The 26,964-nt window shown below is 47.2% G+C and overlaps 1 protein-coding gene across 2 annotated transcripts in view; it reads left to right on the top strand.

The window, feature by feature from the left end:
* CDHR4 (cadherin related family member 4) overlaps nucleotides 1-26,964 on the top strand; it is a 392,851-nt gene that overhangs the window by 162,789 nt on the left and 203,098 nt on the right. For both annotated transcript variants that reach the window (XM_085625056.1, XM_085625057.1), the window contains exons 11-12: nucleotides 1,605-1,823; nucleotides 11,125-11,270. In XM_085625056.1, the coding sequence (XP_085481182.1) occupies nucleotides 1,605-1,823; nucleotides 11,125-11,270 (365 nt within the window). The remainder of the gene's footprint in view (nucleotides 1-1,604; nucleotides 1,824-11,124; nucleotides 11,271-26,964) is intronic.

Genomic DNA, 26,964 nt, shown 5'->3' with positions numbered 1-26,964 from the left:
ACCGACCGAACCAGGCCCGTAAGCATCCAGACACACCGTAATCGGGCGCTAGGACTCCCCAAATACGAATTGTTCGGAAAGCATTCCTAACCCGATTCGGTGGGAATGCTTTCCTAACAACATCGTAATCGTTCCCGAAGTGTTGAATTCATGTGCTCTTCATGCTCCAGTTCTGGAATCATATCCTGGGGCCTCAACAGGATGAACGGCCTCCTTTGTTGCCGTCTCCACAACATTATAGCTCTTCTTGTTCTCTGTGGGCTACTTGGTGAATATGCTTTGGGGTTTGTCTGGAACCAGCGTTGCCTCTAACCGGAGTCGTCGCTCTGACCCACTGACAGGTGGTATGCCCACCCTATGGAAGTCTGTGTACATCACTGTGCTTCCGAGGCATCCTTCAGGCAATTCCCCCAGCCCAGCACCTCGCCATGTCGTAATCTGCTAAGGCTGCACTGACACTGCTGGTGTTTGGGTTGTGGCTTCACCGTACTGTCAAAGACTGTAACACACATTTTGGAGTGACTGAGGTACCGTGTAAGTTGTGTTTGCAGGGTAATGGAGGAGTGCTGGTACGATATGGCTTCTTTGTGTCCTTGCTGGCCACCTTCTTGGCAGTATTTGACTTAAGTACAAAACATCATATTTGTGGTTCTCCTATTCTTATTTTGCCTATTGTTGTGTCATTTTGTTTATTAAATGTTTCACACAATCATCCTTTTATTAAATTGGTTTGGGAATATTATTGTTTGGTTTACTGACTTTTTAAGATTTTTCGGGTAGTACTTCAAATAAAAAACACAGGTTACTACGCCATGGCATAGGGGTTAAGCCCGCATTTTCTTTCTGTTTTTGACTGAGCAGGATATTGTTTTATTAAGTTGCTGTCTCGGACCTGTGGAAAATAAATTGCAGATTCTCTCTGATTGATTGGGAAAAATTAGACAAAAAATCCAACACCTGAATTTTTTCAACAGTGTCCCTGAAAAGTTTGTCTGCAGAACTCTGAGTTCGAGCCAAACCATAAACCTCGCGGTCCGAGACACATTTTCTTCCGAATCACTGAGTAAGGCAACACGTCACTGACAGGCACGCCAGCCAATCAAACGCTGAGTCCCCTCAAACACTCCAAGACGACAGTCTTTCAGGGAGTAAGGAAGGAGGCTGAGGCACGTGTCCAACGAATCCACATCGTTCACAAAACAATCCTAAAACAAAATGACCTTTTATCTTCATCACAGTCTTACATCTTGGTTGATCAATAGCCCACAGAGGCACACAGCTGCCATCATGTGGTGCAGAAGTGCTCGAAACAGAATCTCTGTTTTACTCAGCAATGCAATTTTTCAATTTGCTCGAACCCCTACCCAACAAGAGAAGTGTAAAAATCCCCCGAAGTGAACAGTACATCACTTATTCTCCTTAAATCGTCTATAAAGATATATCCATACTCATTCATCTGCTCTTTAATATTAGTTTTCTAAATAGCATTGGTACATTGATTAGGTATATATATATATATATATATATATATATATATATATATATAAAATATTCACTTGCTATGCAAAATAAATCACGAATTTCTTTTTTTAACCCCACTTTAGCCAAAATTCCAATTTTTGTAACGGTGACACCTGTGAACCAGTACCCTCCTGTATGCGGCGCCTTGAAGTCTTTCACAGTCAACGAGGATGCGCCGTTTGACACTGTCATTGGGAGTGTGAATGCCACAGACAAAGACTACAAGTTCAACAATGTTCAGTATATGATATCCGGAGGTGACTCCAACAACCCTCCCCTATTCTACATCAACCCCAGGAGTGGTGAGTATAAACTGGAGTAAAATGCATACCTTAAAGGTTCCCGCCAGGCCCAGACTTGAAACCAAAAGAAGCCTTGGAGAAAATGCTCAAAGCAGGCCACTTCCTTCCAACTCTTGCTCCATCTCCCTCTTTTTCCATCCATCCATTCTCTGTCTCTCTCCTCCCTTCTCTCCAAGGCCATAGTCACAGGGGACATTAACGGACCAGGCACCCCCTTAATAATGCTTCCCCCACCAATGCAAGTGGCAGCAGGCAGGGCTCGGCTCACAGGTTAAGGTGAAGAGACGGTTTTCAACACTCCTTTCCCCTCTGGAAGGGCCCGATTCACAGAACTAATCTGAGACAAAATCCTAAACTTACTACTTTTGGTATTCACAGAAGGCACTTACTACTTTTGGTTAAACTTACTACTTTTGATTAAACTTACTACTTTTGGTATTCACAGAAGGCATTTAGTAGTAAATGCCTTCTGTGAATACCACAAGTAGTAAGTTGAACCAAAAGTAGTAAGTGCATTCTGTGACTACCAAAAGTAGTAAGTTTAGGATTTTGTCTCAGATTAGTTCTATGAATCGGGCCCAATATGTTTGTCCAGCAAGTTAAAGACCTGCACAGCATTGTGAAGCAAATTAAAAACCTTTATTTAAGTTTCAAACGATAAGTGAAACTGCTCCTACATATAGGGATAATCATAATGCTGCAGAAGCCACTAAAGTGTATACATTAGGGATATCCATTTTATGCTTATCAACGCTTCCTTTTTGAAGTGGAGCTCTCTCTCTCTCTCTTTTTCTCTCTCTCTTTCTCTCTTTCTCTCTTTCTCTCTCTCTTTCTCTCTCTCTCTTTCTTTCTCTCTCTCTAGGAAAATATTATTGCAGATTTACTAAGACTTTGTATTGTAGCACAGTGGCACAACCTCTGGGAAGGCGGTTTATTCCCTAGTACAAAAGGCATTCTGCGCTGGAAAGTTGCTCTTTTCTTGGCATAAATTACGCTTTACGCCACTTTGATTCAAGGTGGCGTTACATGGCTGGTCGACGGGCTTTACAGTGAAAGCACCTATGATATTTTATTCAAAATCCGATTTACTAAGATATTCGGCCTGCGCTTTGCATAAAAAAACACCCTTCTTGAAGCAGGCACAAAGTTGGTGAAATCTTTTTATTCCTCTTAACATTTCACCAATTGAATTGTGCCTCATTGTTTAGTACATGTTCAATGTGTGGGATGTTATAAAAATGATCTAGGCATAGGATTTTATACTGGAAGGCTATACCTCCAGTACAAAACCTATGTTGGACATCACAGGTATACACACACACACACATCCCTCCCCCTCTCTCTCTTTACACCGTGGTGCAATGGTGTGTGTGGTACTAGACAGCCTGTTTGTGCACCATTGCAGAAGAAGACAGCAGCAGCATGCTTTTTAAGTAAATATTTCACATCTTTTTTCTAGCTATCCTTCATAAAATACTCATCACACTGGCACAGTTTATTGGGTCACCAGAACCTTCCATCTTTATTCACCTCTCTCCCCCTGTGCTTTGAAATTGACTTAAGATGAAACAAGCAGTTAGTTTCTAAGCAAAAACATACATGATACAGGACTCTAAGGCTGTTCCTGTGGTCCTGGGCATTTGTCAGTGTCGGTGCCCCCTTGTCAGGGGCCTGGTGTCATTGCTGGTACCCCTGTGTCAGTTTCCTGGTTTTAGTGTGAGCCTCCCCTCTGTGTCAGCAACACCTGGCTATTCTAAATCTATTTCTTTTTAGGCTGTGTTTTAGTGCCAGGAAACCAAAGGTATCAGTAGGCTTTACAAAACCCATCATCACTGACATTGTAATGATGACACTGGGACAATGACACAGAAGTTTATTTGAGCATACTGGCACCGGGACACAGACGGGGACACACACTGCCAAAGGGACATACAGACATGTATCTATTCCAATAACTACTATTATGCATATATTAACTTAATCACACGAGCACGCCAAGTGATTTAAGTTTTTTTTCTTCTTGAATTTATTTCATTCATTTGCATCCTAAGGGCCTGGATTGTATTGGTGGACCTTAAAAATAACAAACAAATTAAAGGAAGATATTTTCTTAAACAATTCCTTCTAGAGTTATTTGATGTACATATGGGACAATAAGACAGCCCCAAAACACAATGACTCCTCAGCACTGCCCAAAATAACCAGAACCCCGCTGCGGCCAATCTAAGTTCACAGAATGCACCTTGTCTGTTTCCAGTTCTGCGAGAAGGCCACATACATTCTGCTGTCAAAATAAAGAAAACTGAGCTTCAATCAGAGTAGGCATGCTTCATTGGAAGGAGAAGAAGGGCTCTTCTTTCTGTATTTGTTTTAGCCTTTTTCATTAATTCAGTTTGGAAGCACTCTGCAGGAAACCACCTACACAGGAAGAGACCAGTGCAGAGTGAGGAGCAGGGCCAAGGTGTATCACTGCCACACTGTGGGAGTGATCTGGGGTCCAAGCAGTGCTTAAAATAACACAACTAAACACGTATACTTAAAGTATGCTTTCACCCAAATCATGGGTCTCTTGGTGCAGAAAAACATGTTTGTTGTTTCCCAACTCCATGGTCCTTAATTTGTAAAAATATTAGCACCGGCACCAAAGCTGTTTCTTAGCAGGCCATTTTTAATGCCAGTTCTGCCAAATACTAAGGCTGTCTAGTTTTGATTCTACCTTGTCCCTCTTTCTTCCTTCCTCTTAATTTCTATTTATTTTTACTTTTGTCTGTTAGTTTTTACGCCTGATATTCCCCTTTCTCACTGTTCCCCTATCTTTATCTTCTGCATTTAGTATCCCTTCTTCTCTTTTGGCCTGGTTCAAATTCAGATAATAAAAGTTAAGTCTGGGTCCTTAAAAATGAGGGCTTGTACCCGCCACCTCCAATGACCCACACAAATTAAGCACCAAGCCGAAGGCTGTGGAATGATGGGTAGGCACATGCCTGGCTAGTTCTAGCTCATTTTGACTTGTGAAAATGGCCATATTCCAATACTCGCTCACTGTTCTATTGAGGTTTCTCCCACAGGCGACAGGTACAGTCAGCACAGTGCTGACTGAGAGTGGAGCCTTAACTTTCTTTGTATGCATCATGTCTGTGAACTCATAACTGATTTAATGTATTTAGAACTGTCTTCAAAACAAGTTCAATTAGTATCCGTGTTTGTTATTTAAATATGCCTTGATTAACAACTTGGTGAATAACTTCACTTCTATTCTATTTAGTTTTGATCAATTTTATTGTCCAGAAATGCAATCAAAACAAATTTTGAAGTATACAAAAAATTATGGATGGAATGGTTGAATTAATCTCAACCACTGGTAATTACTTAGGGCAGCATCCCAGTCATCTTTATTTTGCACACCACCTCAGGTTGGACCCAGCCATATGAAAATCAGTCTTGTCCTTGCTTTAATAGAAACAGTCCAGCTTGGACTGCCAGGCTATGTCTGAGCACAAGCAGCGCAAGTCAGGTTTTGACCTTATTTCGTCTTATCCATCAGGTAAAACTTGGGTCCAGCAAGATAGCATGCATGGGTCCCACGTTTGGCCAAAGCGTGGGCGTCGCATTGAAGTATACAAAAAAAGTGATGGAGGGAATGTTTAAATTAATCTCAGCCACTGATAATAACTCGGGCCACATCCCAGACCATTGTTATGTTGTACACTGCTACTTCAGTTTGGGCCCAGCCATATGCAAATCAGTATTTTTTTAACATGTTTTTATTGGTTTTTCTGAAACATTCAATATTAAACGGGCAAGTTTTGACAGTAATAGGGCAATAATCCACATCCTCATTTTGTATACTACAGAAGGAACATGCAAATCAGTCTTGACCCTACTCCAGTAGAAAGAATCCAGCCCGAACTGTCAGACCAGGTCCTTCCTGAACTGGAATACAAGCAACCCAAGACGAGTTTCTCCCTTATTAGGGCTCCTCATTCCTAGGCTGTATTGCGGCCCAAAGTTGCCAGTTTATGAAATTAATTCAAGTATTCCATCCATCACCTGCTTATTTTTGCAGTTTATACCCTACATGCGAAGGGACATTCCCTGACATCAGTTCAGTGTTCACTGTGCCATAGATCTCAAGCTATACCTCACTGATGAGACCTCAGTAGCCCAAAATCCTTCTGGGGTTGCTTAAGGTCCCTTCTAAATTTGGCCCTACCTAGCAGTTCAGGACTGACTGTTCCCATGAGGAGCAGTGTCAGTACTGATTTGCATAAAGTGGACCTTTGTTTACAGTGGCATGGACTGGAATGTAGCAGGAGCAATTGCCAGTGGCTAAGCTGAATTCAGGCATTCCCTCCATCACCTTGTTGTTGTTGCAGTTTAGGCCATAAGTGTGACAGGTATGCCCACATGTGGGCCCTGTACTCACTGTACCATAGGACTCAAGCTGTTCCTAACTGATTAGACCTAAGTAGGTCGAAATCTGCCTGCAGTTGCTTGTGGTCACTCCTGGAGGGGGCTCACCTGGTAGTCAGGACGGACTGTTTCCTTAAAGAGCAGGGTCTGTATTGATTTACATGAGGCAGGCCTTTGTCTAGAATAGCATGGAGAGTGAAAACCATGGACTGAAATGAGGCCCGAGCGATTCCCAAAGTTCTTTTCTCACTGTGCACAATATCCTGCTACTTATCACAAATAGCTGTCATGGTAGAATACTTTAAAAATACCCCTGCATGTGTTGCAGTCTTTAAAACCTCACTATATTTTACCTTTTATCTTTAAATATATTGTTTTGGGGGAGAAGCCATATCTCTGCCTAACTGAGACCCCTTTTATGCTGTAGTTATCCTTTGGGGGCCAGACCCCTAAAAATAAAGCTGATTTTAGGGTATCCCATTCCGGAGACCATTGAAAACATCCTTCTGGGCTTAAGAGATCCTCTCCTGAAAAGACAAACAAATAGTGACCGGGCTATCATGTGGTTATGCCTAGGTGCAGCTAAGATGGTGATCGCAGCAGCATGGAAAAAGTCTGAGGCCCCATCCATCACACAGTGGCATGCGAGGTTGTTGCGAGCAATGGCGTTCGAACGACTAACGGACATTATGGAGGACACCCGGAAAGGCTTTGACTACATTTGGTCCCCGTTAGTGGCATAACTCTCAGAGGGCATAACCTTGTTTGCATGTAGCCCTAGACTAAGGGCCCTCCACCTCTTTCATATCTGACTAAGTAAGGAGGCCCGCAGGGAAGATATCCTCCCACCTTGAGTTTCTCCAGGACTCGGCCCAATGCTCACCCCTCACACCGTTTCACTCTATACCACTTACACCATGGTACCTTGTTCATGTTGTTTTTTTTTTCCTCTCCTTTTTTCTCTGCTCCTGTATTTCCTAGTTCATGTTTTTTCACTAAAGAGCACAATATGGACAGTAAGTGTACCCCCGCAAATGGGCTGATACCCAAAAGTTACACTACTGCAAGTTGTAGGAACGAGCAGTGGCGTAGGAACATAGATGAATACTGGGTCGAACCCTTGTTCACAAGCTGTGTCTACCTGTAAGAATTCTAAAGCATTTGACCTGATTATGGTGTGATTATACTTGCCATGTTTGTATCAATGTGATGCTCAAAAAAACTTCAATAAAAAGATTTTGAAAAAAATAGCAAATTTCAGGCACTGTTTTTCTAATTTGGCACTACATATAGTGGCTCTTCCAAAACCCCATAGTCCGAACGTATTATCACTCACAACAGTCAGATACTAAAACATACCCATCTTCGGAGCTGCTACACTATCATTTTGTGAGCTGCTACACCACCCACCACATCCACAGACACTACACAAACACCATTCTCAGAGCTGCTACACCATCAAATATTGTGAGTTAATAGAACACCTACCACCTTCACAGAAAAAAAACAAATACCATTCTCAGAACTGCTACACCAACCCCATGTTGAAAGCTGCTACATCACCCACCACATTCACAGACACCACACAAAAAACAATTTCAGAGCTGCTACATCATCACATATTGTGAGCATCCAGACCACTTACCCCATTCACAGATAAAACACAAACACCGTTATCAGAGGTGCTACACCAAACCCATGTTGAAAGCTGCTACATCACCCACCACATTCAGAGATACTATGCCAACCCCCCCACTCAAAGCTGCTACACCAATCCCATATTGAAGCTGCTACACCATTCCTATATTCAGATTTATTACACCATTCCCATGTTCAGAGCTGCTACATCACCCTCCATACTCAGAGCTACATCAACATCCTCACTTTGGGCGATTCTACAGTACCCCTAAAGGCCGAGCTCTAACAACCTATACCAATAATCACTTTTCTCCTCTCTCCACTGCTTCTAATGTATATCATTAACTGTTCCTGTGGAAATTCGTATTCTTTGAGCAACCTCATAAAAAAAACAAATGTTCCTCATACAAAAGGATAGGGCTGTTCTACTGGCCCATTTTGTATCTAGATGAAATAGTATGGTTTGGTCCTTCATAAAAGATTTTACCGGTATAACGGAATATACAAATGCTTAAAATGTATTATGGATCAATCAATCAATCAGGTGCTTGTTAAGCGTGACTACTCACCCGTGGAGGTCTCAAGGTGCTAGGGAGGAAGGCGGGGTGCAGGTTCCAGTCCATCAAGGAGGAGGTCTATCGAAGAGCCAAGTTTTGAGGTTTCTCGTGAAGATTGGGAGTGATGTAGTCTGTCTGAGGTGGAGCGGTAGGGCGTACCAGGCTCTGGCCGCGAGGAAGGAGAAGGAGTGGCCTCCCGATCTGGTCTTTGTGGCATGGGGACCACGGCGTAGGAGAGCTGGGCTGATCGTAGCATCCTTTGGGGTGCGTGGAAAGCAAATCGGGTGTTCAGGTATGCTGGTCCGGCGTTATGGAGGGCTTTGTGTGCGTGGGTGAGGATCTTGAAGGTGAATCTAGCCTCGATGGGGAGCCAGTGGAGTGTGCGCAGGTGCTTGGAGTTGTGGCAGTGTCTTGGCAGGTAGAGGACCAGTCTTGCGGTGGCGTTCTGGATGTTTTGTAGCTTGAAGGTGAGGTTTTTGTTTATTCCAGCGTAGAGTGCGTTGCCATAGTCGAGTCTGCTGGTGATGAGGGCGTAAGTGACGGTCTTTCTGTGCTCAAGGGGGATCCATTTGAAGTTCTCATGTAGGAGGCCGGGGTGTGGAAGCAGGAGGATGCGACGGAGTAGATCTGGCGGTACATTTTGAGCTCGGAGTCCAGGATGATTCTGAGGTTGCGTGCATGGTCCGTGGGGGTGGGCGGGCTTCCGAGGGCGGGGGGCCACCAGGTGTCGTCCCAGGCATCAGGATGTGTGCCCATGATGAGTACCTCTGTTTTCTCCGTGTTGAGTTGTAGGCAACTGTTTTTCATCCATTTGGCTACTGCTTCCATGCCTTCTTGAAAGTTGTGTTTGGCTGCGTTGGGTTCGCTGGATAGGGAGAGGATGAGTTGGGTGTAGGAAAAAATGTTGAGTCTGTGGGTTCTGACAATGGGGGCGAGCGGAGCCATGTAGACTGAGGGAGGATCCCTGGGGGACTTCTCAGGTGGTTGGTGTAGGGTCCGAGAGGAAAGGAGGGAGTCTGACCCGGTGCGTTCTGCCGGAGAGGAATGAGCGGATCCAGTCGAGGGCCTTGTCCCGAATCCCTGCTTCGTGAAGCCTGCATGTTAGAGTGCGGTGTGAGACTGTGTCGACGCCGGCTGAAAGGTCGAGGAGAATGAGGGCTACTGTCTCTCCTCTGTCCAGGAGGAAGTGGATGTCGTCCATTGTGGCGAGGAGGGCGGTTTCTGTACTGTGGTTTTTTCTGAAGCCGGATTTGGAGGAGTCGAGGATGTTGTGCTCTTCGATGAAGGTGGAGAGTTGAGGTGGCGAGTTGGCTGTTGACGGCTTTCTCAATGACTTTCGCTGGGAACGGGAGCAGGGAGATGGGTCTGTAGTTTTTGAGGTCGGTAGGGTCTGCCGAGGGCTTCTTTAGGAGGGAGTTGATCTTGGCGTGTTTCCTGTCATCGGGGAAGGAGGCGTTCACCAGGGAGCGGTTGATGGTGTGTCGAAGCATGGATGTGATGTTGTCGGTGGCTCTGTTGAAGATATGGTGGGGGCAGGGGTCCGTGGGGGCCCAGGAGTGGATTGACTTCATTGTCTTCAGTGTGTCTTTGGTGGTGAGATCTGTCGATCGTTGGTTTCAGGGTGTCGGGCGGCTGGTGAGGGTTCAGGGTGTTGGCTTTCTTCGTCGAAGTTGTCGTAAATGTACTTGATTTTGTGGTGGAAGAAGGTGCTGAGTTTGTTGCAGAGGTCTTGTGAGGGAGGGATGTCAGTAGGTTTGCTGGTGGGTTGGGCGAACTCTTTGATGATGATGAAGAGCTCTTTGCTGTTGTGCGCATGTGTGGAGATTCTGTCTTTGATAGCTGTTTTTCTCATATTTCTGATGAGTTGGTGGTGGGCCTTCATATCATAGAGACTCTCTTCAACAGTTGGTTACGAAAAAGATAACTGCAGTATAGTGGCAGTTTGGGGCAAATCAGTTCCCATAGTCTAAAATAGGTAACAAGGGCTCAGAAATGTCTCACTATTTAATATTTAATGTATAAGCCCCAGGGTAATGAGACACATCAATTTACAGTGATGTCAATAATGCCAGGAATGTATATCTTTTTCTTATGCAGGATCCGCTACACATTGTAATATAGTAGACGATTAGTCTAGCGAAACACGACATATTACTTTAAAAAGTTTATAGTTGACCAGCAACACTGAAACAGATTCATGTGTACTATCTTGTGTTTTTTCCCTTTTTGTGTCCCCGCAAAAGATTTTTTGTCAGATTAACTTTTGCGCCATATTGTGTGGAGAGGGCTGTTTCATGTATAACTGATATCCTGAATTATAGGCCTCAATTTTTGAATTTTGTATGCTTTTAATGTGTGAAAATATCACTTTACAGCAACAGATATAAGTATTTTACAATAATGGATGGCTGTATGCTACCCTTTAGATAATTAAAAGTTCCGTACAAATTCAACGTGGATGTGGTTTTCAGGTATGAGAGAAGAGTGCTGTCTATTGGTTACAAGACCCATATATGTTTGATTAGTTTTCCCAAGAGTAGAATTATTTTTACTGCTAACAATGCCAGGAAACCATGATGTGAAAGAAAGCTTAAAACAGTTTCCTTATCTTATATAAAGCTCCTCCTTTCAGAAACTGGCATCCTGCAGTGATCTTCTGACCATGCTGCTGCTGCCTCTCTTTCTTATTGCAGGCAAGATCCATCTTCTCAGCTCTCTGGACTTTGAAAAAAGGACAACTTACAACTTGGTGGTTCAGGTGGTGGACCTAAACAATGACATCCTGCCTGACCCAAAGGCTCAGATGACTGCTACTTGCCCCATCACTATCCAGGTTCAGGTAATTGTTGGCCACCATTGTTATGCTGTTATGTTAAATTAATTTTATAATGCGCACAGCTACCCAACAAGGGTTTCCCAACACCATTTGTAGATTGTTCTCCTCCAGAGATCTCTCAGGTATCCACCCTTCTTGATACCAATTCTGCCACATAAAATCAGTCTTCTCTGCCTGCTTTCTGTTATCATACTATGCCATGCTGACCAGGCTGTGCTCCCAATCCTGGAAGTGTGCAGCTGCTTACACCAAGTCTTGATTTCTGTTTGTCACTCTCACACACAGGGCTAATTGCTCAGCTTTATGAATCATAGTTCTTCTCCAGACCATACTAAAAGCAATCTGTTATTTCACAGAATCACCCTTTGGATGATATCACTCTCCAATATAAGAAGTACATTCCAACACACCCACCCCTTTAAGCCTTTGAAGAAAAAACATACATTGGATACCCACGAACAGTGAAAATCCGTATGAAGTGAACAGTGGTTGAAAAGAAAAATTATTTAAAAGCCAAGCAATAGCTAATATATATTATACTTGCCAAATGCCCTGGTAATTTCACCAACTTTTTCTTTCTCACCTCTAAATGCCCACTTTGATTATGACAACCCTTCTTCTAATCCTTTATCATCCTTACCAACTTTATTCACCCTGGCAGCTGTGGTACCAGAATACCAGTGTCAGATTATTTTCTGACATAAACAAAGTGTACTAGTTACTGGCAACTGTCCATGCAAAACTGTGCTGAAACAGTAACAGCAGAAACAAAATGGGCACAAGAACTGTTTGAACACTTACTTCTTCATTCATTTACACATGGATATAAATTAGGTGCAAATAATAGCAGCAAACGGGCATTAATGTAAATATTATACTGTCTTAAATTCAGATACAGAACAGAGATCTTCATTAACACATAACACTTCTCACATACATTTGAGTAGCAACTTTTAGTATTCATATTGCTTCGTATGCCAAGAGACTTTCTACAATAAATCATGAATCTATCTGTAATTTATCCAATTTCTGCTTAGAAAAAGAGCACCTTTATCAGGTATCAAAATTACGTGGAGTTTCAATAGAACACATCTAGCATCCCCAAATATTTTGTCTAATTATTGGTTTACAGTCACTAATCTAATAAACCCATTACTTAATAACGGATACATTTGTTTCTGCTTTGTTAGCATTTATCTTGTGAACCTCAACCAGACAAATAGGCATAGTTATAGGGGCAAGATACTCTAATAACTTTAAAGATTCAGGGCATATGCCAGAAGTCTCTCTTTGTGAAACTGAAGAGTGACTCTTAACACTGTTAGAGGAAATTCTGCCCTTCTATCAATATTCCCTATAACTTCAGAATTACAATTATTTACATGGTGTCTTATATGCAATTTCCTTTCTGGCACAATGAAAGCTCTTGTGGCTCAATGTGGCTCAATGAAAGATGTTTGAGGTCTAATTTGAGTCATAATCAACAGCTCGGTAAAAGACAGAATGCTATGTAATCTCATACATTATTTCCATACCTCTTTACCCAGTCTTTTCATTACCTTTATCTGGTCAATAACTGCAGAGATGAAGTTAAGAATGCCATGCCATTGTGCTAATTTGAATCTTTCTGATGGCATGTTTTCCCTCATTGTGCAAAAAAATCTGTACGTCCATTGAATGGCCTCCATGTTTTCCAAAATTTCTCAAGCAGTACTGAAGACACTGAAGGCAAGGTTGCACACCCAAAGTGTATCCTCCTATTCTAGTGGATAGATACTGTCCCATCAAACCAAGTTATAGAGATACTGATTGTCAGTGACAACTGAAACTCTCTTGAGAAGCACAACTGATCTCATGGCCATCGTAATGTAAAATTCTGATTCAAGATGTATCTTTAGCATATGAAGATACTTTGGGGTCCATTAGTATGTCGGGTGGATCGCCACCGCCAGCATGGCGGTGGCGATCCGCCCGACATAATCCCCCGCCCGCCTCCCATTTCCCCCGTCATATCAGTATGGCGGGGTACCACAGCTTTACCTCCCGGTAGATGAGTCGACCGGGCGGAAAAGGGTTTAACCCCTTCTGTGCCCATGACGAGCTGGACATGTCATGGGCCGCGGTTGCGCTGTGCCCATGACGAGTCCAGCTCGCCATGAACCCCGCCCGCTAATGCAACGCCCGGCACAGGGCGGGGAAAGGGTGTGGCACACAAGGGGTTAATATGGTAGTGGTGTCTGCTAGACACCGCCATCCATATTTGTATGCAGGCGGGGAGCAGCCTTTCCATGGCAGCAGAAAGGCATACAGGAATCACATTTGGGGGCCCGTTGCGGCCCCCATGAAGTTGGGGGGGGTGAGGGGTGCAATTGGGGGTACCTATGGTACCCCCCTGCATTTGCAGGCACAATGCAGCAGGCACCACGCGGTGCCTGCCACATTGTGCATGCAAATGCACAAATTGCATATCTGGCATTGCGGCTGGTGATGCTGAAAGCACCACCCGCCGCAATGTTAAAAATGCAGGATGCGCCCGCCAGTATGGCGAGCGCATCCTAATCATCCCCACGAGACCGCCGCACTTATGGCGGGTTGTCCCTTTTTACGTCACCTAATGATGCCCTTAGGCTGTCATCCTCTTGGAACATGGTAAGTAAGGGGTTTGCCAGGAAATGTGCAATGTATGCGGTAGTAAAACAGGGGTGTGTCATATCTACTCTACTATGTAATATGTGCATTAGTGATTTAAAGAGAATTGTAGGAGATTCAAATATTGCCTCCTCTAAAATTGGTGGACTGTTTGTTCCTGCATTTTTCTACCCAGATTGTTAAACCACACCCCAGTTGCACTACAGAGATTACTTGATAGGGTGGATATTTATTGTAATGCTCATTATCATTCAGTGAATTCAGCTAAAAGCAAGATTACTGAATTAATTTAGACTTTCTCAGAGTACAAATATCTGGATGTGACTATCTTTGGCTTTTTTAGGTGGATTTCAGTGTTCCAGATAAAAAAGATAAGTGTGTTTTTGCAATTTATTCAGAAATTGGATCATCAAACTCTACAACCAATCATTATGACATTACGGGCCGATTCTGATTCTGGTCGCAAATCGTACTGACCGACACGGACCCGGACAGGATACCGACCGACACGGACCAGCGCCAATACGACCCGTGCAGTATGATGCAACGCGTGTGAATTACAACCGACACGTCCGGAATACAAGCCGCACAACCGAGCCGTAAGGAAAATAGTGAACCGGCCGGAAAACCGACACGATTTTCACCGATCGATACGAACCCGAAATGAACCCGACCGACCCGTACCCGCGATGTCCGATCCGCGCAGTACGATGCAATGCGTGTAAACCCAGACCGACTCGCACGGAGAACAAGCCGCACGACCGACACGCACAGGAAACCGGGCCCACAAGAAATAGAGATCTCCGCGACCGACGCGTATGAAACATAGAAGATAGGCAGCGTGAAAGAGGCGGAGAAGCCCGCACTAGCCAACATCAGTGTCCGTTTCTGTCAAATATCAAATACAAAAAAACCTGGGACAAAGACACACCCACAACTCCAACTATATAAAGGACTACAATCACTACCATGATCCCTTGCAAACAGGAGACACAGCCAGCAGCAAACACCATTACACAGCAACCACAGACACACTCACAACTCACCCATCACACAGCTCACACACCATCAGCACCTCATCCAAAAGCACACACATACAGGCAGCAAAACCAACACCAACCCACCCTCACTTGCACCCTCACACACACATCCCTCACCACCACCACCCATCACCATGCCCCAAAGAAGAATCCAAAGTTCACAGATAGTGAGTTAGAAGTGCTGGTAGACGAGATCATCAGAGTAGAGCTACATTTGTTTGGTACATTGGTCCAAAGGACCCCCATGTCACAGAAAACAAAGATGTGGGCGAGGATTGAGGACAAGGTGAACGCTCAAGCACCAGCAAGGCGCACAAAGGACGATATCCAGAACAGGTGGTATGACGTGCGCAGGAGGGTCAAGAAACTCTTCGAAAAAGATCACGCCCTGAGTCAGTGCACCGGCGGTGGCCCTCCTGCCAAACCAGTCTACTTCAGGACCTGGGAGGAGAAGGTGCGGGACATCCTACCACCAGAGAGCGTCCATAGGCTAACAGACATACCAGAGCCTGGTGAGTACACAAACAACATACCCAAGATTGTGTGGCAAGGGGACAGTGAAACCATGCACCGCAAGCAAAGCTACAGTAACCAATAGATAATCATCCCAAGATGTGTTTGCCAGTCAGACAAACACAATACCTGCCATCTCATAGTGACTTGGAACTGTGTCATGACATGCACCAACCTACAAACAAATAGAGCAAGGTAGTGTCACAAAGCTAAATCGACACTGCCAGACAGTTTGCCACCACAAACACACTACCTCACAGTGCAGCTGACTGACAGGAAGGAATAGTGGGGATGCAGGTGAAGTGAGTGTATCCAAAAGCATGATGGGGTCTGTGGTCACAGATACTGCTCCCCCTCCTGATTGGCCCATCAAGACCTCTCTGAAACATGCCCACATCACAGGGAGTGGAAAATGACTGACAAGATGGCTGACACTGGGTCCTGCTGTGGGGAGCACAAGGCCCTGGTAGGGCATGTGCGTAAATCAGAAGCAGGACACCACTGACTGACATCCTGAAAGACAACTTGCACGCCCTACAATGGAAGCACGTTTCATGATGGGATGTCTGGCCGGGTGGGAAGGAGGACTGACAGCTCTGACCATACTTACCAGCATGTGGAGACGACACCCCCCCTTCAACACAAACTCCTCACAACTCACCGGGTAGAATGCATTGACCGACACCTCTGTGAAATATCATCAAAAGATACCCTGTACTGGATGCTGCTATGTGAAGCACAGGGGCTCTCTTTGGCCTTGTAGCAAAACAAACACCAGGATTTCACAGTCAGCCATCTTGCCATTGCCGTCACACCCCCTCACAGGGAAGCAGAGTCAAGAGGGACATGGCCCAGCAAGCATACACTGAACCATGCTCACCTCACAGGGAGTGGGAAGGGACTGACAAGATGTCTGACACTGGGTACTGTTGTGGGGAGCACAAGGCCCTGCTGGGAAATGGGCACCAACAAACACCAGGACTTCACAGTCAGCCATCTTGCCATTGCTGTCACTCCCCCTCACAGGGAAGCAGAGTCAAGAGGGAGGAAGTATAGGCATGCTGGGATGGGGGGTGTAGCCAAGAGTATGATGGGAGTCGCAGTCACAGACAATCTACACCCACCCACATGGCCCAGCAAGCATACACTGAACCATGCTCGCCTCACAGGGAGTGGAAAGGGACTGGCAAGATGTCTGACACTGGGCTCTGTTGTGTGGAACACAAGGCCCTGCTGGGAAATGGGCAACAACAAACACCAGGACTTCACAGTCAGACATCTTGCCATTGCTATTACACCCCCTCACAGGGAAGCAGAGTCAAGAGGGAGGAAGTATGGGCATGCTGGGAAGGGGGGTCTAGCCAAGAGCATGATGGGAGTCGCAGTCACAGACAATCTATACCCACCCACATGGCCCAGCAAGAATACACTGAACCATGCTCGCCTCACAGGGAGTGGGAAGGGACTGACAAGATGTCTGACACTGGGCTCTGTTGTGAGGAGCACAAAGCCCTGCTGGGAAATGGGCAACAACAATATCAAACTCTGTCAGTGACAAGCTGGAAAAAAGCAGTGTACAGGCAGGCATCTGTTCGTACATTAGAAAAGGTCATGTTTGTGAACCATTAATGCCTGTAGAAACATAACTCACATTGTGTGTCTCTTCCAAACACAGGTGGTGCTGGGGACCCAGCACCAAATGAAGAGGATTCCCAGGCCCAGACTCTGGTGGACACTGAGCTCTCTGGTTTGACTCTGTCTCTGTCCTCTTCGGATGATGACGACCAACCTGGCCCCTCCGGTGTGAGTCATCATGTAGCACCAGCAGCATCAACATCTGCACCCCCTGTACCCATGCCTCCAGCATCTGGACACTGACAGGGCACCCCCGTAAACACAGACAGACCAAGGCCACTGAACACCCACAGCACAGGGACACAGGACCCCCCTGGAAGCTACAGCAAACACCACCAGCAACACCACCCAAGGGGTCCCAGTGTCACCTGTGCGTTCCGCCGCTGGTCCTGCCTGTGTGGATAGGGGTGCTGGGAGGGGTGGGAGGCAGAGGGCGCGCCTTGCAGAGGGGACTGGACTGCATGATGACCCCCAACTGGCACGCATCATAGATGCGTACCAGGATAGCACCAGAGGATTTGGCCAGGTAGTGGGGATCCTCAAGGACATGCAACAGGAGCAGGCTGCCCACCATGCCCGCATGGAGGCCAAGTGGGATGCCCTTACTGTGGTGCATCGGGACATACTCCAATGCCTCCGCCAGATCAACACAAACCTGTCCACACCTCCCTGTGTGGCCACAACATCTGTTGCAACATCATCTGCCAGCGCCACAGGGAGGGAGGAGGACTCTGGCGGAGAGTCCCCTGCACCGCAAAGGCCTGCACCTGATGACGTGTGAGAGGCAGATGTCCCAGCACATCCCCCAGGGCCTCTAAACCTGTTCTGGACAATGTTCTTTGTGCGCAACCCGTTCACCTTGTTCAGTCACACACAACTCGCCCACATGACATGGAGGGTTCATGTTGGGCCAATGTAGCAGATGACTGTGGACTTAATTCTGGACATTTCATCTACCAGCACTTCCAAATCTAATGTAAACTTTGGATTCCAAAACCAATGTACAGCACCCACCATCCTGTGCACTTTCCTCACACATGTTCGAAAATAAACTCACCAGTACACCATACTTGCCTCTGTTGTGATTCCAAATTGTCAGGTGTCATGGAGATGCCGATCTGCTACACAACACAGTGCATGCCAAATACTGCAACAATGTGACCAATGTTAGGTGAGTCATGGTGATGTGACACATGTGAGGGAGACACACCACTATGGCACCACAACACATACTCACCATGGCCATGTTACTCATCACACACAATGATATTGACCTGAAACACATAGGTATGCACAACCACAACACCTATCCACAGTCAGTGTTAACAAGTCCACAGGTAAGGTAAGCAAATGTCACTCAGATGTGGGAAGACAGACAACGCACCTAACAAAGCATAGCACAGGTTCATTACACATCAGCAACATGTTTATTCAAAAATAGTTGCAAGGCAATTATACGTTATGGTGGACACACGGTCACAGAGTGTCTGAGAATTTTAGTCCAGGGGTGTGTGGCACATTGCTTGATGTCAAATGACTACTCCCACACTGGTGTCGGATTCTGGGTGTTGTGGATCAGTGTTGAACAAACAACAGGCAAACTACCCTGTGAAGGACAGACACAAGACACAGTCAAAAGCACAGCAAAACAGGAATGAAATGCAATACACATGCACAAAACATGTCACAATAAACCTACACAAAAACAAGTTAGCAGTACTACCCTATTGTGGAGTACACACCACCTGAATGGACACATCACTGCACGCATCCAGTCAAGTGGCACACAGACACACTCAGACAGCAACAGAGCAGCCACATCACATTCCAGGCTAACTCCATACATTGACATAACAATACTGAAAACTCACATTCAGGTGAAGCAGTTGTTGATGAGCTGTGAGCGGACGTCACCCTCATCATCGTCATCACTGGCATCTTGGCCCAGGCCGGGATCCTCCACAGGTGCCAGAGGTTGGTCATCGTCATCGTCATCTTGGATGAGAGGCACCTTCTTCCGCACTGCCATGTTGTGTAGCATGCAGCATACAAGGATTATTTTGCACACCTTTGCAGGTTCATATGGGAGGCCCCTCCGATCTTGTCCAGGCAGCGAAAGCGGCCTTTCAGGAGGCCGAATGTCCGCTCAATCACCCTCTTGCTCCGACCATGTGCCTCATTGTAGCGCATCTTGGCTGGTGTCACAGGGTTCCTGAGGGGTGTCAGCAACCACGGCATGTTGGGGTATCCGGAGTCACCTACACACACAAAAATGACCAAGTAGCTGAGTTTTGTAGGAGTGCGGAATAGAACATTGACAAACACACACAATGATAAACAGTCAGTACACACCGACAAGCCAGGCATGCTGAGCTGGCATCTGTGACATCAGCGTTGCAATGCGACTACTCCTCATTATGTAGGCATTGTGCGTAGAACCAGGGAACCGTGCACACACGTGTGATACATATGTCTGCAAGACATTCCACCAGACCTTTGATCGAGTGGAAATGTTTCCTGTTACAATATGCCTGCTCATGTGCCTGTGGTGGTATCAGGGCCACATGTGTCCCATCAATAGATCCGATGACGTTCGGCATCCTCCCCAGTGTATAAGAGGCATCCTTTATTTCAGGGAGTTCAGCTGGGATAGGGAACTTGATGTACAGGTCAAGGAAATGCAACATCCCCTCCAAGACATCGCGTAGCACACAACTAAATATTGTTTGCAACATACCACCTGCTGTAGCCACAGTGTACTGGAAGGTACCAGTAGCAAAGAAGTGCAGGGCTGCCATCACCTTCACCTCTGGGGTCAGTGCTGTAGGGTATGTCTGGCCAGGTAGCAGATGCGGCGCCAACTGCTCCGCCAACTCCTTAATCAATGGCTTGGTGAAGCGGTACCGTCGGATGAAGTCGCGTTCCTGCGTGGTTGCAAGGTCCTGGAACGGTCGATGGACAGCTGGTGCCCTGCAGAACAGAGATGGACAAAGGAAGATTGTTGGTTCATCCACCCATGTGGCCATGACCAGGTTCAATATCACATGCTAGATCATGACATTACACAATGTACTGAGGTGTGTGCTGTTGGGCATGGACACATAGGTCACCTACATGACCATCACCACACAAATAAATTCTACATGTCCACATGAGTCCCATGTAGTGCAATGGCCAATCATCTGGCTGTGTCACCCGACCTATGTCCTGCTGTGACGTTACAAACACACACCACAGTGACTAGTGAGGCCCTGATGTCTCCCAGGCATCACAGATCTTTGCCAAGCAGATACCCAGGGTCCCTGTATTGCCACATCGGCACTGCCATGGACATGGTGTATCACGTACACACCACAAGGCAAGCGTGAGTCCCACAGGCAGTGGCCACTGTTGTCCCTGCAGGCTCTACATGTACGTCTCTTAGACACACACACACACACACCATCAAGGTAGATGCATATACCACATGGATGTGGAGACTGTCTCCCATTGGGCACATTAGATCAGACACATCTGAGACACAACATGCACACAGACTGTGGGTGCACATCAGAATTGTGGCTACAGGTATCACTGTGACGTACATGCCATCACCCCCAGGACTCAGGGTGTATGTGACATGTCCTAAACATATCCCACATGAAAGTGTGTCCGTGACTCATGCCCATTACTGTACATTTGCACATCACAGTGGTAATGTGCATGACACACAAAGGATTCTGCCCCCATGTACACGTGCACAGCCTGGGAGTGGCTGAACAAAAGTGCCACCCAACAAACCAAATGTGGCCCCCCCAACACACAGGGAATGCAGCCTTACATGCCATGGGACACTGTGTGGCCAATGCTGTAGTGTGGTAGGTGTGCACAGGTGTCCCTGGCAAGTAATTGTGTGTTCAATCCTCTGTCGAATAGTCACACCGGTGAGGTCCGACGTGGGGGACAATGCGTACGCATTGCACGGTTCATGACCGAGCCGTGCATACGCTTTGCCATTGACTGCAATGAGGTCCGACACGGGTGACAATGCGTATTGCACGGTTCATGACCGAGCCGTGCGTACGCTTTGCCATTGACTGCAATGAGGTCCGACACGGGTGACAATGCATACGCATTGCACGGTTCCTGACCGAGCCGTGCGTACGCTTTGCTATTGACTGCAATGAGGTTCGACGTGGGTGACAATGCGTACGCATTGCACGGTTCATGACCGGGCCGTGCGTACGCGTTGCCATTGACTGCAATGAGGTCCGACGCGGGTGACAATGCGTACGCATTGCACGGTTCATGACCGAGCCATGCGTACGCTTTGCCATTGACTGCAATGAGGTCCGACATGGGTGACTATGATGCATACGCATCGGGCAGGCATGGTCCAAGACAGGCGTACGCCTTGGCCATTGAATCGTATGGAGACGGGTGCATGTGTATTTTCAAAATACGCGATGTACAGTCAGTTGACCGAGCCGGACGCACCCATTGGCTCTGGACTGTCATGGAGACGGATGTAGATTCAAAACTTGTATGAGTTGCGCGCTGGAAATTCAGTTGGATGCCTACAACAATGTTGCAAATACTAGTGTTTCATGAAGGTGAAGATTTGAACGATGCAGAAGGCGTGTACGAGTCATACATTTCCATGGATTGGCCAGATTCATAGAATGCAATGTGTTGGACCTATCACTTGGGACACATGGCACAGATTCTGCCTCTGCAGCACAGATATAAGGCTGGCTGCCCCCCAGGGAGCTCACTTGCCTGCACTACATGCTCCTGGACCATATCCCTGCTACCACTGCTGCTGTCTCTGCATCCTCTGGCTCCTGATATGGCACATACTCTAGAGAGGGCCCCAGCCTACACTGAGGAGGAAAACCAGGCCCTGCTGGACGGGCTCCTTCCACAGTACAGCAAGCTGTATGGGTAACCAGGGGAGCAGGTGAGTATGCAGTCCACTGCCTTCCTAATTGTGCATGTTGTCTGACTAGCAGTACTAGCAGTGTGTACACCAGTGGCAAGCATTTTCACTGACTACTTTCATCACCCAAAGTGTGTAGGTACATGTAATGAACAGGTGTTCTGCTGCTAAAGTGCATTATTGCAAGCTTAAACTTCCCAGGCATTGTTAACATGTCAGACATGCAGGTGATTTGTCCTTCCCCATGGTTGCATTACCTGTGTAACTCATTTCCCTTTGTGATGATGACATGTATATCTAAATGTGTGCAGCACAAATATGGGGCATGTGTGTTAATGTACTTTTAACTTTGTCATCCTCACAGGTTGATGCCCACCAGAAGCAGGAGATATGGCTGACCATCGCCCGGGCAGTTCGTTCGGTGGGGGTCTACAAGCGCCGGATCCGCAACTGCCAGAAGAGGTGGCAGGACCTTCAGGGCTAGACCCAGAGGATAGCTAGAGTCCAGCTGAAGCTGTCACCTCCACGCAGGAGGGGCGGAGACCGGACCCTGACCCCCCACATACTCCGGATCCTGGCGGTGGTCTTCTCGGACCTGGATAGGCAGCTGAAGGCCAGACAGCAGCAAGAAGGGGGTAAGTCCATGCCTAATCTGTGTACTATGTCTGACATGCTAATTGCAGTCTTTTGGCCTGGTCACACTTCCACATTACGTAGGTCTTGTAGTCCAATACTCAGGTCCCTCAATTGTATGATGCACCCTCCTCATCTGTTCCACAGGTGTGGCCCCTACAGTCTGTTGCTAGTGTCACTAGGGCACTGTGTCCCTGCAGTCAGCTATGCTTCAGCTACCGGACAGCATCTGTTCCTGTGACTCTGTTGTATGTTTCATGGGTGGTTCAATTGTTTGCCCAATGCCTGTTATCTGACATGTGATCTATGTGTGCCCTTGATATGTGTTCCAATTTCTGGTCTGACTCGCCACATGTGGCTGGGGTATTTCAAACAAACCCATGCACCAGGGGACTCCAATTTGGGGGCCTCAGGAGTATGTATATCAAGTATGTCACACTTAGCCACCTGACTACTGTCCAGGGCCAAACACTGTTTCACGTAGACCTGGGCAGTCATGCCTCCTCAAGAGCATTTAGAAACACTCTGTAATCCCACTCCTGTGTATCAACTTACAGGTTGTGCTTTGTGACCTTTGCCTTCAGGTGTCTGCCTCTGTGTCATTATGGTGGGGCTTCCTGTTACGTACAACTGGGTGTCCATGATTTTGAGGGTCAGGAGGACATCTGAGATGTGACTGTGAGAGACAAGACCTGTGTGACATATAGGTGTGTGGTCATCTGACAGCGCACAATGGTGTATGCAACTGTGTACTTCAGGCAGCTGGGTTACATGCACGGCAGACTGTGATGTGCTAATGTACATGGAGTTGTGTTTGCAGAGACTCATATGTCTGATTTGCATGATATGGGGTCTCCTGGGTCCTGGATATGTTGTTTGCAGGGGATGGGCAAGTGCACTTGTCAGCTGCAGAATTTGCTTTACCCCTGAGCTATGATTGTGACACAGTGCATACTGTTTGTTAGACCTGTCAGCCCTTTGGGTGGTCCCTCCTCATCATTATTTATTTTGTCCCACTTTTGCCTCAAACCCTGTTTGAATTTTTCCTTTTTGGGAACCACCAGACTTTTTAGTGTTGCTGCAGATTCAGGGAGCCATTTTAGCTACCCCTGAAACTTCTGTCTGAGGGCCTGAAGCACAAAATGGTGGCCACCTGTGACATCACCAGCATCCACTGGAACCTACCAGCACCTTCCAGAACATTCCAGAAGATTCCAGAACTCTGTGACAGTTGGAGGCGGTTTAGAATGTTGGGAGGTTAAGACAGAGTGTTGGCAGTTGGAGCTGGCAGTTGGCACCTGACTGGTGAAGGGAGAGCAGCACAACAGTGAAGGAGGAAGGAGTGAAGCAGCAGGGGTGGAAACTTGTGCCTGGAGTGGGGTCCATAAACCCACCCTTGATACTAGTCCCTACTGATGGATCCCAGCCTGTAGCCCTGTGTGGGAAGAAGCCAGAAAAACTCATCCTAAGGACCTGGACAGCAGGAACAGGCCTTAGAAGCAGAAAGCAGCAAGATCCTGACCTGGAAACTGGTTTCCCTGGAGTCCGGCGTCGAGTAGCCTGAGACCTGGAGCCCGAGGTGGAGAAGCGGCGCTGACTGAAGAAGCAGACGTCGTACCCGGAGCCGCCTGAGGTCGTGAGAGGGCGCCGACGGAGGTCGTGAGGAATACCAGAGGTCGAGGAGGAAGTTAACCGAGGTCGAGTGAGCGGCGTCATCGGAGGAGTGAAGTCCGCCCTCCGGAGTCGTCGGAGACCGAGGTGAAGTGTACCGGAGGTCGGGAGTGAGGATCGCACTCCGGAGTCGCCCGGAACCTGAGAGGAGGAGCACCGGAGGTCGGGGGTGAGGATCGCACCCCGGAGTCGCCGGAAGTCGACATCGAGGCCAGGCCGGCCGACGTCATCGAAGCCGAGAGCGCCATCGGACCGGAGCCGCCCGAAGTCGACATCGAGTAGAGACTGCCCGACGCCGTCGAATCGGAGGTCGAGATCGAACCGAGGCCGCCGACATCGGACCGGAACCGCCTACCGGCGTCGTCAAAGAACTGACATTGTGCCGAGGCCGCCGAGATCGAACCGGAACCGCCTCACGGCATCGACACGACTCCAGCGGCGTCGGAGCATCAGAAAAAGGGCAGTAAGTGGAGTAGAGGGCGCCTAAGGCCCTGTGGAGACCTGAGAGACTGCTCTAAGGGGCTAGGGAGGTGCTGGAACCAACCTGACTGTGCCAGGGGTGAACTGGGACTAACCTAGAGAGGTTGTGTGGAGAGAGAAAGCCAGGGCACTGGTATTCCCCCCTTGATCTACCTCAGTTTAGGCCTCAGCCTTGACCCAGCCAGGGAGTAGTCCCCCTCAAGCCTTCCACAACCCTACAAGCTGTGCCTGGGCCAAATCAGCCCTTAAGAATTGAAAAGTGATCTGATTACATGAGTGTTGCTGTATACTTTTAATTATTTATTGGGGGCACTGTATTTATTGAGTTTTTACCTATTTATTGCTTCACTATATTTATTGGTCCACAGGACTTGTTGGTGTACAATATTTATGGGTACAGTATTTATTGCCTCAGAATATTTAATTGCCTGTATTACCTGCACTTATATTTATGTCCCTTGTATTTATGATCATCCCTATTTATTGAATCTTCAGACAATATTTATTTGACCTGCACTATTTAAAATTTGTATATTGTGATTGACTTATTTATTTTTCCAATCAGCAACTAAGAGAAAAAGATAAAGAAAGATATTTTCATAATTTTTACGGTGTAGAGTCGTTTTTGGAACGGATGCACACATGGTTATTGTATGGGTATATTGTATGCTTAGCACTGTGCCTGTTTCCTGACCACTCGAGCCAAGCTACCACAGTGTGTTCGGGGAGTCCACCACCACCCTGCGGAGTGGGAGTGGGCTGTTTCCAACATAAATTGGTGTTCAGTGGTGGGATAGAGCTGTGCCTACGTATACTCAACAATAACTGTGGGTAGTCCATAGGCCTACACCGGGAGTTTTCTCAAGAGCGGCCTTCCTAATTGTGGGTTTTTGTTTTTTCCAAATTTACTCTGGTGGTGGGAGGAGGTATTATTAAAGGTACCCCCCTGCATTGTTACTGCACAAAACCTGTCCTCTAACCTGAGTGGGCAAGATGGAGTTTGTACTAGAAAATCTAGAAACGTACACTGTGGCCCAACTCAGGGAGTTTTGCCAGCGGGAGGGGGTGTACTGTCCCCCAGGAGCAAAGAAGGGTGCACTCCAAACCAGCTTAAGGGCTTGGGGGGAGGCACGCAGGGAAAGCAAGGCTGAGGAGGAAGACAGGGATGGAGAGCCTGACCCCGAGGGGGCTGAGATGTACCAACCTGAGGTGGGGAACCTGTCGGCAGGGCCCAGGACACTTTCTAGGAAGGGCAGCACTGTCTCTAGCGGTGGCTTATCTGAGGTGGAGTTAGCAGATCGGAGGGAGAAAAGACAGCTCACATGGGACTTAGCAAGGCTGGAGAAGGAGAAGGAGGAGCAGAGGATGGCCCATGAATTGCGACTCAAAGAAATAGATCTTCAGATTTTGAGAATCGGGGCACAACCTGTTCCTAATGGTGGCAGCCAAATCCAAGAGTCCACCAGGGAACCCAAACCTTACCTGCCAAAGGACATTGTAGCTAGCTATGGGGCGGGTGACGACATCGCCAAGTGGCTAGCAGCCTATGAGGTCTCGTTGAGGGCCCATGGGGTTCCAGTGAAGTATTGGGGAGGGGGATTGTATAAGTACATGCCTCCAGCTGGTAGGGATGCTTTATTGGCCCTCGAAGAGGATGAGCAGACCCACTACCCCACCATGAAACTGGCGCTCATCAGAAAGTTTGGACTAACACCTGAAAAGTACAGACAGAAGTTCAGGGGTAGTCACAAACTGGGCACACAGAATTGGGTGGACTTCCTGGACTATGCAAAGAAGGCACTTGAAGGTTGGATTCAGGGCAGTGAAGTGAGGAACTACGAGGGGTTGTTTGACCTAGTACTGAAGGAACACCTGCTCGAGAAATGTTTCCCTGAACTGCGGCAACACCTGGTGGATAGCAAGCTGACCAGTCCCCGGAAGCTTGCTGAGGAGGCGGACATTTGGGCTAGTACCCGGGTGTCCACAAGGGGGACTGGAGGGGATACTCAAAAGGCCGGACAGGGCGCCCCCCAGAAGAAAGAGGGAGGGGAAAAGAAAAAGGAGTTCTCCAAAGGCCCCCAAAATAACTTCCAAGGGAAGGGGACAGGATTCACCTCTAAGGCTAACCCACCCAGAAACCCTAATCCTGGCCAGAGTC

The sequence above is a fragment of the Triturus cristatus genome, chromosome 9 (genome assembly GCF_964204655.1).
Source record: "Triturus cristatus chromosome 9, aTriCri1.1, whole genome shotgun sequence".
NCBI lineage: Eukaryota > Metazoa > Chordata > Amphibia > Caudata > Salamandridae > Triturus > Triturus cristatus.
This window is presented reverse-complemented; position numbering and strand designations above follow the sequence as displayed.